The 19828-nt window shown below is 37.5% G+C and overlaps 1 protein-coding gene across 2 annotated transcripts in view; it reads left to right on the top strand.

The window, feature by feature from the left end:
* PAFAH1B1 (platelet activating factor acetylhydrolase 1b regulatory subunit 1) overlaps nt 1-19828 on the top strand; it is a 77010-nt gene that overhangs the window by 19471 nt on the left and 37711 nt on the right. Inside the window, exons 2-3 of one of the 2 annotated variants that reach the window (XM_043583434.1) lie at nt 14430-14513; nt 17803-18022. In XM_043583434.1, coding sequence (XP_043439369.1) covers nt 17991-18022 — 32 coding nt within the window. In that variant the 5' untranslated portion in view covers nt 14430-14513; nt 17803-17990. The remainder of the gene's footprint in view (nt 1-14429; nt 14514-17802; nt 18023-19828) is intronic. The other variant, XM_043583432.1, reaches the window with a different exon arrangement.

Here is a 19828-nt window from a genome sequence, read left to right as displayed (position 1 = left end):
AAACAGACATTTTTTGAAAAATTGCAGTGTTTTCTGCATTGTCATAATTCCTTCGGGCTATCTGCATTAGGATTCACCAGATCTTATGCTAAAAAAAAAAAAAAAGGCACATAGCACAGTGAGTCTTCTATTATTTGTATGACTGGAAGTATTAGAAAACTGTTTTCTTGTGTTACAGCAATGGATTTTTTGTGTGTGTGACTTAGTTTTAACTTAAAAACTGTTGTAGCTGTGCTTGCTTAATTGTTCCCTGATTAGCATTTGTAAGCAGAAACCAGAAAATATGCATGTTAGAATGTAAAACGTCTTTAATTTTTAAAGTTTTAGTATAAAGTTGAGACAGCCAATTGATTTTCTATAGGATTTTAAAATTGATGTACTTTATCTGATAAATATTAATCAGTGTTCAGCCTTTAAAAAGGAAAAAAATTGGGGGGGCGCCTGGGTGGCGCAGTCGGTTAAGCGTCCGACTTCAGCCAGGTCACGATCTCGCGGTCTGTGAGTTCGAGCCCAACGTCAGGCTCTGGGCTGATGGCTCAGAGCCTGGAGCCTGTTTCCGATTCTGTGTCTCCCTCTCTCTCTGCCCCTCCCCCGTTCATGCTGTGTCTCTCTCTGTCCCAAAAATAAATAAACGTTGAAAAAAAAAATTTAAAAAGGAAAAAATTATATGGAAACCAGCCCCAGGGAGCTGGACTTTGACTTTTGCCCATATTTCAGAATTTAAATTATTTGGAATTTTAAAAAAGAAGGATGAGAGTAAAGTGATACAGTGCACCTTTACTTCCCTGAACATAGTAGATTTTAATCTGTTTTACTACGATACCTGTAGAAGTCATTTAGAAACATCTATTAGATACCAATTGTGTGTCAATTACCATGATATTTGATAGAGATAACAATGAGGAATATGTCAAGGTTGGAGCTTTGGAGGAGTATTGTTGAGGAAACATCAAGGCAGATGATTACAGTGTAGTGTGAGAATTGTTAACTATGTGTATGCATAACTGAAATCACAGAAGAGGGAGTTACTCTGCTTAAGTTTTTGGTTAAAACTGTAAATAAATTCCTCAAGTTCTGCTATTTATGCTAGCTACTGTAACTTTGCTAATGTTCTTTTTTTTAAATGTTTGTTTGTTTGTTTGTTTGTTTGTTTAGAGAGAGAGCGTGAGCAAGGGATGGGCAGAGAGAGAGGGAGAGTAAGAACCCCAAGCAGGCTCTGTGCTGTCAGCACAGACCCGGACTTGGGGCTCAAGCCCACGAACCATGAGATCACAACCTGAGCCGAAATAAAAAGTTGGATGCTTAACCGGCTGAGTCACCCAGGCGCCCTGCTAATGCTTTTTAAATTACCCTTAATAAGTACTAGGTTGAACCTGTGTAATTGCCATTATTGGCGATTTAATATGGTTTAACCCTAATAGTATTTTGGTATGGCAGTTAAAACATGGTTAATGGCTTTTGCCAATACTGTTTGATAGTTGTTGAATAATTGATATTCTGTTAAAATAAAGCCTTGACTATTGAATAAATGCCATTTTGGAAAACATTTTAAAAACTTCATCTTGGTTTCTCTTTTTAAGAAGATATTATATTATATATGGGGGTGCCTGTGTGGCTCAGTCAGTTAAGTGTTGACTTTGGCTCAGGTCATGCATCTCATGTTTCGTGAGTTTGAGCCCCACATTGGGCTCTGTGCTGTGACAGTGCACTACACGGAGCCTGCTTGGGATTCTCTGTCTCCCCCACCTTCTCTCTCAGCCCCTTCCCTGCTCAGGTACTCTGTTTCTCAAAATAAACTTAAAAAAAAAGAAAATATATGAAAGAATTTCATTAAGTATAAATTGCTATGCAATTATAAATTATTTTGTAATTGCTTATGACTGTGGAAATACAGTTAATTAATTTGGAAAGTTTTGCTTTCAAAGCTTGATTCCTTACAAACATTTGTTGAGTGCTAAGACCCTATGCCTGGTTCTAGAGAGGCAAAGAAATCAGTTCAGTGTTTGCCTAAAGAGGTCAGTGTGGTACTAGAGACAGCATGTATATAGTTACTTAAAAAGAACGTGAGAGGCAGCACAAGGTAGCATCAGTGATTTTACAAATTTATCTTAACAGTGGAAACTTTCCCCCAAAAATCTCTTATGCAGAAACTCAATATATAAGCAGATAAAAAGAGAATTTTGCCTACCTGGCCTCCTCTCTGTTCACATTCCTGCTGTTTGAAACCATTGCTGTGGGAGTCCAAAGCAAACCTGGCTTGAATCCTGGCCCTGCCACTATCCAGCTGTTTAACCTTGGATACATGACTTCTTTATCTGTTGAACGAGGATATTAGTTTTTTTGCTGGGTATTGTAGGAATTAAACATTTTAGGAAAGAGGCGTAGCATGTCATGTCAGTAAATGGTAATTAGGATTATAACATAGATGGCACGGTGAGACTTTAAAAAAGAAGAAACCTACTTCTGACAAGGGGGGTGGGTTAGCCAGGGAGGGCCTCACAGAGGTAGTGATATACAGCTTTCAGGCTGGATCTTGAAGGGGAGGAAAATTGCAAAACATGGTAAAGGGTGTGTACCCCAAATAAAACATTTTAATAATGAAGACTTGGACATGTGGAATCTGCCTCATTACACCTTTTTGGAGATAATGACCTCACCTGTGTTCTAGGTAGCATTTCCTTACATTCTTCAACTCACATTTTAGTATTAGTCTGGGCCGGGCCAGGCCAGAGTAAGAATCACTAACTTTCTTTAGCTAGCTAGTTAAACTGATTACTTAACTAAAGGGAAAAAAGTACCCTAAACCTGAATTTGTAAACCATGCCTTGGTTATAATGTAATGGCGCATTTACAGGGAAGTCCTTTTTTAAAAAAAATTTTATTCATTTTTTGAGAGAGAGAGAGAACAAGCTGGGGAAGGTCAGAGAGAGAGAGGGAGAGAAATCCCAAGCAGTCTCTGTGCTGTCAGCACAGAGCCAGACGTGGGGCTCGAACTCACAAACCATGAGAGCGTGACCTAAGCCAAAACTGAGTCAGATGCTCAACTGACTGAGCCACCCAGGCACCCCATAGGCAAGTCCTTCCTAAATGCAATTGCATTAGTGTGTTGGGAATTAGGAATCTTTATGTCCTCCTCTGAGGTCTTAGTATGTAGGTAAGGGTTGTTTTTTTGCCTGAGATTGCAGTTAATGGGACTGCTGCTATGGATAAATTGCAGGTAGATATTTGCTTTAGATTTTTTGGAAAGAGAGCTAGAATGTTAGTTTCTAGGAAAAACTATTGAATCATTATTATTATTATTATTATTATTATTATTTTATGTTATTTATTTTTGACAGAGAGAGAGAGAAAGAATGTGAGCAGGGAAGGGGCAGAGAGACAGGGAGGCGGACAGAGGATCCAAAGTGGGCTCTGTGCTGAGAGCAGAGAGCCCAATGCAGGGCTCGAACTCACTGAGCTGAAGTTGGAAGCTTAATCGACTGAGCCACCCAGGCGCTCTTAGTGAATCATGATTGGATACTTTTTTCTACCTCAGCAATGAAGGATTTTTCTTTTTATATAAATCTGATTTTATTATTTGTTTTTAATTTATATCTTGTTTATTTTTTTTATTTTTAGGTTTTGGAGAGAGCACGCACAAGCCAGGGAGAGTGGGGGGGTTGAAGTGGAGAGAGAGAAAGAGAGAGATTTATTTTGAGAGAGACAGAGATGGTAATGGGGGGGGGGGAGGCACAGAGAGAGAGAGAGAGAGAGAGAGAGAGAGAGAGAGAATCCCAAGCAGGCTCCGTGCTCAGTGCAGAGCCCGACAGGAGGCTCAATCAACTCTGGGATTCTGACTGAGCCAAAATCAAGAGTTGGATGTTCAACCGACTGAGCCATCCAGGTGTACCTATAACAATCAGATTTTAGACAAAACATTTCAGTGTGATAGACAAATACATTGAGGGAGTATTAAAGTGGGGGGGATATAGAAAGAAATTAAGGTATAGATACATAAAATCATATAACACTTACTGTATACCAATCAGTGTTGTGAGCACTTTACATGTAATCAACTCTTTTAATCTGTCTGACAGTTCTGTGAAAGAGATACTATTAGTAAAAGTAGCCTGTATCAGTTAACTTAATTTGTTTGGCTAAGGGAGTTTGCAAACTATGGCTGGCAAACCAAATCCTGCCTCTGCTACTTATTTTTGTACAGCCTGTGAGCTGAGCTGAGCATGGTTTTTACAATTTTTAATGGTTGAAAAAGCAAAAGAATATTTTGTAAAATTTTATTTTAAAAGATTGCATGAAATTCAATGTCCGTAAAGTTTTAGGAACAGAAACAACGTATTTCTTTTCACATTGGGTTTTTTTAATCATCTTTTTTTTTAGTTTTTATTTAAAAATTCCAGTTAACATACAGTGTAATAGTAGTTTCAGGTGTACAGTATAGTGATTCAACACTTAAATACATACCCTGTGCTTATCACAAGTACACTCCTTAATCTCCATCACCTATTTAACCACAAACCTGTTTCTTGGTTTGCCTCTCTCTTTTTCCCCCTTTGCTCATTTGTTTCTTAAATTCCACATATGAGTGAAATTGTACAGTATTTGTCTTTCTTTGACTTATTTCACTTAGCATAATACTCTCTAGCTTCATCTGTGTCCTTGCAAATGGCTTTTACATATTGTTTATTGTTGTTTTCTTGCTACAGAAACTCTAAGGTTAGCAAAACCTAAAATATTTACTTTCTGGCTCATTACAGAAAGTTTGCTTACACCCTGGTCTAGGTAAATAGGGGAGAAGATACGATTAAAATAAAAGGTGGGGCGCCTGGGTGGCTCACTTGGTTAAGTGTCCAACTCCTGGTTTTGGCTCAGGTCATGATCTGTCTCACAGTCCTTGAGTTTGAGCACTGCATTGGCTCTGCGCTGACAGTGTGGGAGCCTGCTTGGGATTCTCTCCCACTCTCTGTGCCTCCTCCCGCCCCCATACCATCTCTGTCTCTCTCAAAATAAATCAATAAACTTAAAACAAATTGTTTAAAAATAAAAGGTAATAAAATTAATATAGATGCAAAAGAATGTGTCTTTATTAGAACATACCAGGAAGACTAGTTATATAATGAATAAGTCAGCTGTATTTTCTTCTTCAAAAATTTTTTAGAAATCTTCAACAGAAGCTTAACTGTAATGAAAAATGCTTGCTTATTTCAAAATGTTGGACTGATGTCTTTTTCCTGTTAATATCTCTTCAAGGTATATCTGAGGAGTCTTGTAAATATGTATATTATGTTGTTTGTTTTTGTTTTTTTTTTGAGAGAGAGAAAGAAAGTGCATGTGTGTGTGCTCGCGTGCATGTGGAGGGGAGGGGCAGAGGAAGAAAGAGAATCTTAAGCAGGTTCCATGCCCAGGATGAAGCCCAATGCAGGAATCCATCTCAAGACTGAGATCATGACGTGAGCCGAAATCAAGAGTTAGATGCTTAACAGACTGAACCACCCAGGCGCCCCTTGTAAATATTTTTTTGAATTTGAGTGGCAGTTGGAATTATCAATTAAATCTGAGTACCTGGACCTTGTAATTTGATTTTTGACTTTAGAGCCCAGATGCCATTTTCTGACACTGATGATTTCTTGATGAAATATTCATAATTTTGCTTTTGACCCTCTAGGACTGGCTGTGGTTTATACTGTTGAGGGTATGGTTCTCTACTGAGGATGTGCATCAGAATCACTTGGAGACATTTAAAAAATTTAGATGCCTCCTCAGAATCTCTGGATAAGGCCCTTTACCATAATTATCTTTAGGAAATTCTTCAAGTGGTTCTAATGTACACTCCTGGTTACTTCCTTCTTCAACTATTTTAATAAGTCCAATTTGACAAAAATATGTGTGTGACATTTATTGTTCTGTTTCCCATAGATGTTTTTCAATCTAAAGAATCATTGTCTAAATTGATACAAACTTACAGAGGTCAGTGGCATCCGTTTGTTGAATTCATTTTCTTTTGATGTTACTTAATCATGTAATAGAATGCAAGTTGAAAGATATTTATATTAGAGACCAAGAAGTATAATTCAGTATTCTTCATTTTTATAAGATATTTATTTGGCATCATGGAATCCCAGAGAATCTGGAAATAATGAATTTGATAAAGTAAAACACAACTTACAGGAAACAAACATTTTTAGGAGGAATAATTTATTTATATTTGAGAACCATTTTGTTTTGTCAGTGTTCTTATCAGGCTGTGTGTCTGTAAAATAACCATATAAATAGATATTTTTGTTTTCATTTAAGTAAATTTACAAGAAAAAAAATGACCCACAAATCTCTAAAATCATATTAAAACAAGAAATGTTTGTCTTTTTTCACATTCCCTTTTACTGTTGATAGGCATGCACAGTTGTACCATACAGAACAGCTGGTTTGCGATAAAAAGCACTGGAAACTATATACAATAAAACCCAAGTAAATCAGAATTTGTTTCTTTGGAACCTTCAGCTGTTCAAAGTGGCTACATGCCTTAAGTCAAAGAAGAGAAGGAAACCTTTGTTTGTTTGTTTATTTATTTAAATGCTTATTTGTTAGAGAGAGAGGGAGTACCAGCAAAGCCAAGGAGGGGCAGAGAGAGAGGGCAGAATCTGAAACAGGCTCCAGGCTCTGGGCTGTCAGCACAGAGCCCGATGTGGGGCTCAAACCCACGAACCGTGAGATCATGACCTGAGTCAAAGTTGGACACGTAACCGACTGAGCCACCCAGGTGCTCTGGAAACTTTTTTTTAATCCGTGAAGAAGCAGTATTAGAGCACTCATCAACAAGTAAATACTGCTCTGATGAAGGTTATATCTAGCATGTTTGATGGGTGTGCCATGGAATGTGAAGATGCATCCTGATCAATGTCCATAAAGGGAGAACTAAGAAATGGTGAGGGAGACAGGCCAAGAAAGAAGAAACCGGGAGGAAAAGAGGAAACATCAGCAGTAATGAGATGGTGCTTATAAATTCTAGTGGTAGTGAATATCAAAAACTTCGTGGAGAGTATGATGAAAATAAAGAGGGGGTAGGATGAGTTCTCAGTTACCTATTTTGCATGTCAGTAGCCCTTATTTGGATATCTTTCTTGTTTGTTGTAGGTTGGAAGCAGTTTTTTACTTTTGGTAACCCTTGAAGGCTTTAATTTGCCTGGAGGGTATCCAGGGTGTAGAGTTTGAGCACTGTGAGGGGTGAAGAGTATTTATTCAAGTAGAGTTCATTGACCAAGTCTATAATAATAAAGGCTGCTATATTACAACAGAACTGAGGATATGGGGATATATTAGGGTACTCCAGAGAAAGAGAACCAACAGAACGTTATATATATGTTTAAAAGGAAGAAGTAACAATCTCTCTCTGTGTGTCTCTGTCTCTCTGTCTCTGACTCTTGGGGGGGGGGGGGTTGGTTAGATTTTAAGGAATTGGCTTACATGATTGTGAAGGTTGGCAAGTCCAGAATTTACAGGGTAGGCTGCCTGGATGGAGATCCAGGGAAAAGTTCAGTTGCATCTAGAGTCCAAAGACAGTCTGCTGTCAAAATTCCCTCTTCCTCAGGGGTAACGTAGGTCTTTTCTCCTCAGGTGTTCAACTGCTTGGATGAAACCCATCTACATTATGAGGTTGGGGGGAGTGGGTAATCTGCTTTACTCAAAATCAGCTGATTTAAATGTTAATCTCGTCTAAAAAATGCCTTCATAGCAATATCTAAACAAGTGCTTGACCAAATATCTGGGTACTGTGGCCTGGCCAAGTTGACACATAAAATTAACCATCATGGGAGGTATAATAGAAACCATCTCATAGCATGATTTCAGTCTTGTAGTGACAAGCAGAAAACAAAGGCAAAAAAGATTGATCCTAAGATGGGCATCTAGATATGATTTATATTGTGTTACTTAAATCTAAGTCTGTTGGATTTCAGAGTTCAAAAACTATTTCTGCTTTGTTTCTTTAGATTCATAATCTAGCTATGGAGCATCTATTTGCAACACTTGCCTTTAATATTAGAGTTACTAGGGTTGAGATTGGTAGGAATAATTTTCAGTGAAAAAGTGGTATCTTAATTATTGGCCAAAGGCTAACTGAAAAATGCAAGATATTTTATATGTACCCAGATACTTATCTGATGAGTAATTTAAATCTTTCAAATTGAGATGTAGTTGTTGGCTGTAACTGATAGGAAGTGAGGAGGTGGTGTAGCTGTTTGAAGACTTTTACTTTTTCAGTGAACTGTGTGCCTGAGCTTAGTCTGTCCCTCAGTGATGAATCAACCTAGTCTTGTTTTTGTTATTGCCTGCCAACACTAAGTCCCAATGAATCATGGGCCTCCAGGCTGAAGCAGAGTAAGAACAAGTAGACATTAAAGCCCAGATGTTTGATTAAAAACAATCAGTGATCTAATATTTTCAAATTGTGGGCATGGGAGAAGCTTTATACTTAATTTTTCACACAGAGCACAAGACACTGCAAGGAATTAAAATTTTGGTTAATTTTACCACCTTCATTTTTATTAGAAAATGATTTCAGAACTCTAGAAACTTATCTCTGTAGATGGGAAAGTAAGGAAATTATAAAGATTAATTTAAGGAAATGAAGGTCCTCTTAGGTCCTTTTTATATGTGATCTCATGGATTTAAACTATATACTGGGGTATTTTTCAGCATATTCAGTGCATTGACTTCATAGATAAGTTTCTTTTTTCATTATTTGCATTGTTGTATAGCACTAATGATGCAATTTTAAGTATTTTTACCTGGAATAATACTCAGACTCAAATATTGAGAATTTAAAGAAACATATAATCTGGTATTAAGTCTGATGTCGTGTTAAGGAGCATCATCATGATAAAGTGATAATTTTCAGGAACACTCAAAATACCCACCGCTAGTTATTTAAGTGAGAGATGTTCCTTCTTTTAGCCCATACCATGGGAACTGTGCAGATCAAAACACATATGTATGTTCTGATAGGTTAGTTACGCATACATCAGAATGATTTGGATGGTGCAGACAGTTCAGAGACAGCGAGGGGAAAGAACATGGCACAAGTGAAAAAAAATTTCTTTTCCAGAGGGCAAGACCGTGTGTGTTTTGGGAGAGGATTGTTTCAGTTTTCATTTCTCAGAATTTATAGAACATCAGTCATGTGGCACTAACCACATCATACACATTCTTCCTTATACTATATAAAATTGTCAAAAATTAAGTAACAAGAACTTTGATAAGAAAGCTTGTGTCATGGGGCACCTGGGTGGCTCAGTTGGTTGGGTGTCTGACTCCTGGTTTTGGCTCAGGTCATGATCCCAGCTTGGTGGGATCTAGCCCTGTGTCGGGCTCCACACTGAGCATGGAGCCTGCTTAAGGTATTCATTCTCTCTCTCTCTCTCTCTCTCTCTCTCTCACTCTCTCTCTCCCTCCCTCCCTCCCCCCCCTTCTCTCTCCCCCCACCCTTCCTCTCCCCCTCTGTCCCTCTCCCCTGCTCTGTCTCTCTAAAATAAAATTAAAAAAAAATTTAAAAACCAGTTTATTAAGTAGGAACATTATGACATACAACATGAATAGACGACTTGATGTCTTTTTGTTGGATGCCGGTTATCTGTGCTCTTTAAAAAAACCTTGGTCCGATTCTTTTGAAACATAATGTGTGGCCAGCATAACTAAGAAAGTAGCTTTTAGTTTTCTAAGTCAAATTGAGATCTTAATTCATTAAATTATAGACAATAATTTTTTTCATCCTTTTTTACCACCTTGTAAAAAAAAAAGGTTAGCTTTATTTTGCTTAATTGGATTATTGTGTACAAAATCTATGTAAGGATATTAGGATAAAATGATAAAAATAGTTGTAAGTATCAAGACGGGCATATTTGTAATATGAAATAGTAACGCAGTTTAATAAAATATCTTACGTCCCATTATTGACTTTGAGAAAAATTCTATTTTTTTTTACTTTGCTATAAACCTAATGATTTGTAGAGTACCATGTAGCATGCAGTTAATTGGAAAACAACAAATTTTATTGAACTTCTGAAAATTAACTGTTGTGCAAAGGTACTCAGTAAATCTCGATTGACAGTAGTTTCTGCCTTGCTTCATTGCTGTATGTGGACAATATTGTTTGGATTAGGATTAAGAGCTATAATTTAATATGTGCTATTCAAGCAAGGTAGATAATCTGCTAACCCTTTTTAAATAAAGCATTGTCAAGTGACAATTTCATGAGAGCAGGAGCCACTGGAGCCAGCTGGAGCCATACTCCAGTTACTGTAGTATATGACTTTGGTGGCTCTCCTTTTTTTTTTTTTTTTTTTTTTTTTTTTTAAGTTTATTTACTTTGAGAGAGAGAGCTGCGGAGGGGTAGAGAGAGGGACAGAGAGAGAATCCTAAGCAGGCTCCATACTGCCAGCACAAAGCCTGATGCAGGGCTTGAACTCAAGAACTGTGAGATCATGACCTGAGCTGAAATCAAGAATTGGATGCTTAACCGAGTGGGCCACCCAGGTGCCCCTTTTTGGTGGCTCTCCTGAACTCTTAGATCTACATATAATAATAAATAAATCTGATGATTTCTACTTTTTATGTTAATGTGTACTGTTATTTTTATGTTTTCCCTTACACACATCCTTTATTTTCTGTATTTTCCTATTTCATAAACTCAGGGTTGGTAGGTAACAATGTACAAAATAAATTCTTAATGAAATATGTCATAAATCTTGTTTAGATAAGTGTGAAACCTATGTTGTTAACACATGGAAACTGAAAAAGAAAATAATGTGTTTTTTAATGTTTGTTTATTTTTAAATTTTGAAAGTTATGTTGAGAGAGAGGCAGAGAGAGCGAGCTGGGAAGGGGGCAGAGAGCGTGACAGACTGCACTGACAGTGCAAGCCTGGGCTCGAACCCAGGAACCGTGAGATCGTGACCTGAGTTGAAACCAAGAGCTTAACCAACTGAGCCACCCAGGTGCCCCTCCCCCTTTCCTCTTTCTTTGGTGAGGTACTTAACACAGGCAGTAAACATTTTTGCCTAGGAGAGTTGCATTTGTGTAGTAGATAAGCAGGTGTAACATTAGAATATACAATGGTTAAGAATTCTTCATTCCAAAAAACCTACTGAAGCTTCAGTTTCTAGTGCTTAGGCAACACAGATCCCATCTCTAAGAACGTCTGGATATTGACATGCAAATGAATAAATGAGACTCCTCTTTGAAATATGTTTGTAATATATACAAGTAGCTTAGAAGGGATTATTGAAGTGCTGCCAAAATACATTTCAGAATGTTAAGTCTTTTCATTCATTATGTTGACTTTTAGAAGGATTTGTAAACTGCCTTAAAATGCATAGTAATAGTTTATATGTGCTTCTTTGAGGGAAGAGGTCTTGACTTTATTGACACTCCCTCCCCTCCACAAAAAAAAAAAGATTAAGAATTCTTTCACCAGGTGGTATGAAAATATTGCTTGGTTTATTTGTACTGTTGGTTATAAGTATGGATTGTTCATTGCAACATATTCTAAACTATCTGTTTTGGTCCATTTGAAAACCATTTATTTCTGTTGTCATGTGGTATTTTGCAATTATATATTAAAATATTACGCTAAAAGTTAACAGAAGGTAAATCAGAAATACTTTACATTATATTATATTCTTAGGTATAATAGCTCAATTACATACTTGTGATTTCTGATAGCCATATATTATATATGTAGGAAATTGATAGAGGATGAAATAAGTAGATGTTATCTACTTTCTGGGAATGTTAGATGAGTTACTCAGGGTTATAGAGTTGATGACAGACTTAAACCCGTATCTTCTTAATATGCATCTAGTGCTCATCATATTCATTGTCTCTCTTTACCATTTGTCATCAATACTTACCTTGTGATAAAAACATTATTAACATATAGTTAATAATAACATAAAGATAATAATAGCTAATAACAAATTAGGAAGTCTTAGATTTAATCATCCTATTTTGTATTCTCTGATTAACAGCCTTCGGGTGTTCTCCCAGAATATAGAGACCTCTGCTTTCTTGATCCCTCTACTCTCAATTTGCCTTTCCTGTTTACAGTTTCTGTACAATGCAGTTTAAGCTCTTAGATCCATTATTTTGACTCTCATCATCCATTCATCGCACAAACCTTGCAGACCCTCAGCCCAACCCTGGATCTCTAAATGTGTGATTTTGTGTCTTCAGGCAGAGCTTATATATTTGCTAAACAAGAATCACATATCTTTGTAGATGAGGACCACTAAAAATTCAGTCTCCAATCTAAAAAAATGTACTTCCTATTCCATTTCTTTGTCCTCATTCTTCACAGCAGCTGTTTCAAGTCTCTAAACTTAATGCTTTCTTTCTTACTCCCCCTACTCAGCAAATGACCTTACTTCCTGTTTACTCAAAATATAATAAAACATATTTGCATCTATTTTTGAGAGAAAGTGTGAGCAGGGGAGGGGCAGAGAGAGAGGGAGACATGGAATCCGAAGCAGGCTCCAGGCTCTGAACTGTCAGCACAAAGCCTCACGCGGGGCTTGAACTCACCAACTGTGAGATCGTGACCTGAGCTGAAGTCGAACACTTGACCAACTGAGCCACCCAGGTGCCGCGCCTTTCTTTCTAACACAGTGGAAGAGGCGACCTATCTGTATGTGTAAGACTTCTCCTTGTGGGATCTCATTCCTTTCTCATTCTCTTCCCTTAGTTCCTTGTTTCATTAAGTATTTCCCTCTTCTGGTTTTAAAAACAGACTTTATTATAGAACATGTCAGTACATAAATAAAGTTAGAGAATACTGTAATGAATCCTCTTTGTACCATTACCCAGCTTCAACAGTTACCAACCAAGATCAGTTGTGTTTCCTGTATCTTCCATGCACACTCTTTCCACCCCAGTTTTTTTTTTTTTAAGATTTTATTTTTAAGTAATCTCTACACCCAGTGTGGGGCTCAAACTCAAAACCTCGAGATTAAGAGCCACATGCTCCACTGACTAATAAGCAAGCTAGGTGCCCCACCACTCACATTTTTTCATGCATATTCCAGACATAACATTTTATTGATAAATTTTTTGTTGTATATTTCTAAAAGATTTTTAAAAATAAGCACAATACCATATTGACTCTTGAAAAATTCATAATTACTCTTTAATATCATCAGACATCCATCCAGTGTTCATTGTCCCCCAATTTTTGTTCATTGATTTGCAGGTTTTTTTTAAGTTTATCATTTATTTGAGAGAGCGAGTGAGCACAAGCGGGGAAAGGGCAGAGAGAGAGGGAGACAGAATCCCAAGCAGGCTCTGCACCATCAGCGCAGAACCTAATGCAGGACTCGAACTCACAAACTGTGAGATCATGACCTGACCCAAGATCAAGGGTTGGATACTTAACCGACTCCACTACCCAGGCACCCTAGCAGTTGCTTACTCTTCAGTTTTTTTTTAATCCAGATATAAATAAGGTCTGTAAATTACACTTGGTTGATATGTCACTTGTGTCTTTTAATCTGTAGGTTTCCCTTTCTGACTTTTTTTCTTCCTTTCCTTGGAATTTGAGAAAACTGGGTCATTTATTTTATAAGACTTTTTACAGTATTTTATAAGGCTTCACAGGTATTGGTGGTTATATCCCCATGATGTCTTTAACATATTCCTCTTTCCTCTGTACTTCTTGCAAATAGATGGTTGGAGCCAGAGACTTAAACAGATTCAGATTTGATTTGAAGCAAGAATATTTTATAGGTGGTTTAGTGTTATTTTGTCAAGGGATACATCGTGTCTGGTTGTCTGTTTGCCTTTGGTTGATTAGGGGGTGAAAATATTGATATTAAAATTCTTCATTCCCTTCTTCATTTCTCCTGTGTCTTTTTTTCCTCCACCAGTAGCATTTAAGCATCTCATTTGCTTGAGAAAAACTCCTTTTCAGCATTTCCAGCTATTTCTAAGATATTTATTTATGGTACTATCTTTACTTCATCTCCCTCATCAGCTAATTTAAACATGGTTTCTGCATGTTAAACCATATCCTTACCATTTTACTGAAACCATTCTCATCAAGGTTATCAGAGCTCTAGTCTGAATGGAGCAGACCCATTTCAGACCTTATTTTGCTTAATAGTTGGATACTTTTGGATACTGTTGATTGCCTCTTCTTCATGAAATACTCCCTTGGCTTCTGTGACATACTCGCTCCTGTTTTTATTTTTTCCTCTTTGACTCCTTCTCTTAGCCTCGGTTGTAGACTTTTTTTTTTTTTTTTAAGTGTTGGTGTTGTTCCGCCTGGCTCTACTAGTCCCTCTGCTCATCTAGCTCTATGCGTTCTCTGTGGGTCCTCCATTGTCATGGGCTTCAGTTATACCATCCCTAAGCTGATAAGTACCAGACCTTTTTTTTTTTTTTTGTAGGTCAGTTCTCTTCAGGGCAGACTTGTTTGTACTACTCCCTACTAAAAATCTCAGGCACCTTGGAATCAACATACCGAAAATGGAGTAAGTCCTACTTTCCTCATCCCCTCACACACAGGAATTTCCTGTTCAACTTAGTTCTAAGCCAGAAATCTCTGGAAGTTATCCTTGACTCCTTGCCTGACCTTTCTCACCTTCTTGCTACCCACATCTAGTCACCAATCCTGTAAGACCTGGTAAATGATTTAAATCCATCTAATTCTCTTCATTCACTACTGCTATGCTACTGTGAATCTCCATCATCTGTCACCTTCATTACTGTAAGTCTCCTGTCTGGTCTCTTCCTTTCCTGTCTTTTTGGTCCATTCTTCACTATATAAGCAAGAATAGTTTTTATTAAAAACTTACCTAAAGGTACCCCATTTTGGGGCGCCTGGGTGACTCAATTGGTTAAGCCTTTGACTTCAGCTCAGGCCATGATCTTGCGGTCCATTGAGTTCGAGCCCCATGTCGGGCTCTGTGCTGACAGTTCAGAGCCTGGAGCCTACTTTGGATTCTGTGTCTCTATCTCTCTCTGCCCCTCCCATGCTCACGCTCTCTGTCTCTCTGTGTCTGTCTCTCTCGCAAAGATAAATAAACATTAAAATTTTTTTTAAAAGCTGTCCATTGCCCTGAGGATAAATGTAAAGAAGACCTGAGCTTGTTTTGTGATATACACCCTGCTTACCTTCTCAGCTTCATCCTGAATCATCTCTCCCTATGTGGTAATACTTGTCCTGCTTTTTGTACTATGTCAGCTGCCTGTATCTTGGCTGACTGTTCCAGTAGACTATGAACTTCTTGAGGGTAAAGACCAAGTATTTTACCTTATTAAACCTGGTGCCTGGTACATAGTAAGTGTTTGGCAAATGTTGAATTAATAAGTTGTGCAGGGCACAATTACACGTTCAGTGATTTGTTTGTGCCTTGGTTTTATTGTTATTAGATCATCCTAGTATTCCAGAAGTATTGTTATTCATGTACATTGATAAGGTTTATTGGCTAGAGGTGGTCTCTCCATCATTAAACTGGACCTGTGGGTTACCATTGTCCCAGATGATAGAAGCCAGATACTCGCCACCATCAGATAAGCCTCACCCTAACATGAGTTCCTAGATAGCTTGGCTTGGTGAGGGTTAATACTTAGAAAAGTGAGGCTTAAATAGTTAGAAGTTGTTAAATACCAAAGACAGATAGTTTTCTGGGTTGTCCATTGTGTTTGGTTCTCATTCCACTACTTATTGCTGACATTAGTCATATTTTTACTGGATTTAAACAGATGTGGTGGTTTTCAGCTGTCATTTTAGCCAGCTGATCTCTAGGTTGGAAGAATCATTAAAGATGATAAAATAAATTCCAGATTATATATACTAGAATTGCTAAACAGAGAAGGACCTTCATCAAAGTCAGTAGCTACCATTGGGAACATCTGAGCACTCTTTTGACTCGGGGCTTGTATTTAAAACCAGGGTTTGTTCTCATTTTTCCTCCTTGACTGGCTTATTTGCCACTATGTATATCCCCTGCGCATGGAATAGTGTGGCTGGCATGGTATGAAAAAGGTACTCAAGAAATGGTCTCTTCTGTCCATGATTTGTCTCTTGATAGGTGGTCCCGCAGGCCTTTCATTAGATGTTAATTTCATTTTATTTAGAGGATGATTTCCTGTTTCTTTTTTCTTTAATTGTTTTTAATGTTTATTTATTTTTGAGAGACAGCACGAGCGGGGGAAGGGCAGAGAGAGAGAGAGGGAAACATAGAACATGAAGCAGCCTCCAGGCTCTGAGCTGTCAGCACAGAGCCCGACGCGGGGCATGAACTCATGAGCCACGAGATCATGACCTGAGCCAAAGTTGGACGCCCAACCAACTGAGCCACCCAGGCGCCCCTGATTTCTTGTTTCTTTAAAAAAAATTTTTTTTTAATGTTTATTTTTTTGAGAGAGAGACTGAGTGCCAGCGGGGGAGGGCAGAGAGAGAGGGAAACACAGAATCTGAATGAAGCAGGCTCCAGGCTCCGAGCTGTCAACAGAGAGCCAGATGCTGGGCTCAAACCCACGAACTGTGAGATCATGACCTGAGCCAAAGTTGGACGCTTAACCATCTGACCCAACCAGGCGCCCCTCAAATATATTTTCTAAATACAGTGGAATTTCTGTCTAGCTATTTTTGTACAGTGTGATAAAGCAAACGAAACTTGTTTTGTAAAATAGGAAACTTGAAGAATAATTTTTTAAGAAGTAATTCTTTGAGTTTTCTTAACTTTCACCTGCATTTACTCTGATTGAACTGATTACAATACTTTTTAGATGTTAAGTAGAAATTGATTTTATTTTGTTACAAATATAAAGGAAAGACTCTGAAATATTGGGTGATATTATCCAAAAACTAGGTTAGAGAAATTGAATTACTATGTGAGTACATAGACTCTAGGGGGTAGTCCATTAAGGTTTTTGTTTGTTCCTTGTTTTTTAAGTTTATTTATTTATTTGAGAGACAGCCCAAGTGGGAGAGGGGTAGAGAGAAGGAGAATGAATCCCAAGCAGGCTCCGCCCCACCAGCGCAGAGCCCAATGCAGGGCTTGAACTCATGAAACGGTGAGATCATGACCTGAGCTGAAACCAAGAGTCAGATGCTTAACTGACTGAGCCATCCAGGTGGCCCTAAAACACATGCCTCTAAAGAACACAAAATAAGTTGAAATAAAATTAAATTGTTTCTTCCATTAAACGCATTAGTTAAGAGGGCATGTGATTGCTAAGTAATTTACATTATAAATAATATCAACTAAGATTATTAGTGACTAATACTCAGTCTTGAAGATTATCAGTTACGGTTAACTTCTTTGGCTTGTGGACATTGAAATCCTCCTTTTTTTCAGATTATGTGTTTTTTGTAAATTAGAATTTGTATTTTTTTGTCTTTTTTAAGATTTTATTTTTAAGTAATCTCTACACCCAACATTGGGCTTGAACCTATAACCCCAAGATTAAGAGTCACATGTTCCACCACACACCCTGATTTTTTTACTTGGAGGGAGATTATAGTCTAGAGAAGTTATATGTTAATATTTGAATTTTAACAAAATTGATATCTATATTATCTGGCTGGTGACATCGTTGGGAATGGGTAAATTTGAAAATAGTGCTGTTTAAGCTCAGTAAAAAGATAGTTTAAAATACGTACTAATACGATCATAACAAAACGTCCCCTACCATTCATTAGCATCACAGTAAATCGTCTTTGAAAGTATAAACTGCAAATAGTAATGCAGAAATAATTTAAATTCTAAGTGAAAGAAATTATCTTCTCTCTTTCTCTCTTTTTCTCCTTAGGTGGAATGAACCCTATTTGTTGACTATCTCCTGATACTGGTTGGATTCACTTGTAAAAGAATCGTCTTCCCCTGTGTGGACGCCACTTAGTGGCATATTTAATTATAAATCCAGGGATCACAACGCTTTTTGATTTCCCAAAGGAGGGACATACCACTATATCAAAGAAGCTTGATATTACAGCCAAAATGGTGCTGTCCCAGAGACAACGAGATGAACTGTAAGTCTCTCTGTTTTGTGTTTTTTTAAAAAAATCCTTTCATAAAAGACAAAGTAGTTAGTTAAAATAACAGATTTGGGAGATCTATTCTTAGATTCCTAAAGTATTGTTAGTGTTCAGATACTGGTTTGGGCAGTTAAAACTGGGTCTTATTTTGAAATAGTGTTATTTACCCTTAGGACTTTGTTGTGTAGAAGTTTAAAGCAGAACAGACTAGTAAGTTACTTGGGATAAGTTTTATCCTAAGCTTGTCTTAAATATGTTCAGCAGGAAGATAGAGGATTCAAAGCTCTTCTAAATTTTTTTTTGTCTAGAATCTGTGTATTCGGAAAACGAAAGCTTTTTTTGTTGTTGCTAATGCCTTTCCTTTGCCTTCTTGTATTTTTTATCTTTTATCAGCCAGTGGCTATTAGAGAATTTGATCTTTATGAGGTGGATAACATAGTATTAATGCAAATGCATTAATGAGAGGCATAAGATGATTTGACCACTGCTGTTTTATAGTATTTTATAGCATTCTATTTTTATAAGGTAAAGAATATAGAGGAGTACTTTAGCTTCATGTTCTAAATTTTTAAAAAAAATTTTCTGTGGCTTTTTATAAAACTTTAGTTGGAAATAATTTCAAATTTAGAGGTAAGTTGTAAGATTGGTACAAAGAATATTTAATTACATTTTATCCATTTCACTTGTTGTTTTGTACCATTTTTGTACCATTTGTTTTATCATTTGCAGTCTGCACCTGTGTGTGTGTGTGTGTGTGTGTGTGTGTGTGTGTGTGTACATGTGCAGTGTTTTTTCTTAAACCATTTGGGAGTAGGTTGCATACATTAAGGATCTTTACCCCAGGGGCACCTGGGTGGCTCAGTCGGCAAAGTATCCGACTCTTGATTTAGGCTCAGGTCATGATCTCACACTTGGTGACTTTGAGCCCCACATTGGGCCTCATGCTGGCAGTGCAGAGCCTGCCTGGGATTCTCTGTCTCTCTCACTCTCTCACTGCCCCTCCCATGCTTGCATGCGCTCTCTCTCTCTCTCTCTCTCTCTCTCTCTCTCTCAATAAATAAACTTAAAAAAAGAAAAAGGTCTTTATCCCAGATACTTGGGTGTGCAGTTCCTAAGACTAAGGATATTCTATAAAACCACAGGACAGTTAGCCATTTGTGTAAATTTAACATTGATACATTTATTGATTTAATCTGCTTTGCATATTCCAGTTTTGTCAGTTGACCCAATAATGTCCTTATGGCAAAGTTTCCCTCTCACCCCCCACCTCTTTTCTCTCTAGTATATTCTCTAGTAACCCAGTCCAGGGTTAGGTAATGTATTTAGACATTTATTTGAATATCTCCTTAGTCTTTTTTTTTTTTTTAATGTTTTTTTATTTATTTTTGAGACAGAGAGAGACAGAGCATGAACAGGGGAGGGGCAGAGAGAGAGGCAGACACAGAATCCGAAGCAGGCTCCAGGCTCTGAGCTGTCAGCACAGAGCCCGATGCGGGTCTCGAACTCATGGACTGTGAGATCATGACTTGAGCTGAAGTCAGATGCTTAACTAACTGAGCCACCCAGGTGCCCCACTCTTTAGTCTTATTTAATCTGGAACATTTCCTCAACCTTTCTTTGTTGTTGAGGACGTTAATAGTTTTGAAGAATAGTTTTTGTTTTTTGGGTTTTTTTAATAGCGTGTTTCTCATTTTGTATCTAATGTTTCTTCATGATTAGATTCAGGGTATATATTCTTGGCCAGAAAACTACATAAGTAATTTGTCTTCTTAGGATATCATGTCTAGAGACGCATCATGT

This window comes from Prionailurus bengalensis, chromosome E1 (assembly GCF_016509475.1).
Source record: "Prionailurus bengalensis isolate Pbe53 chromosome E1, Fcat_Pben_1.1_paternal_pri, whole genome shotgun sequence".
In the NCBI taxonomy this organism is placed as follows: Eukaryota; Metazoa; Chordata; class Mammalia; order Carnivora; family Felidae; genus Prionailurus; species Prionailurus bengalensis.
Note: the sequence above shows the minus strand (reverse complement) of the source record. Positions and strands in the feature narration are given on the sequence as shown.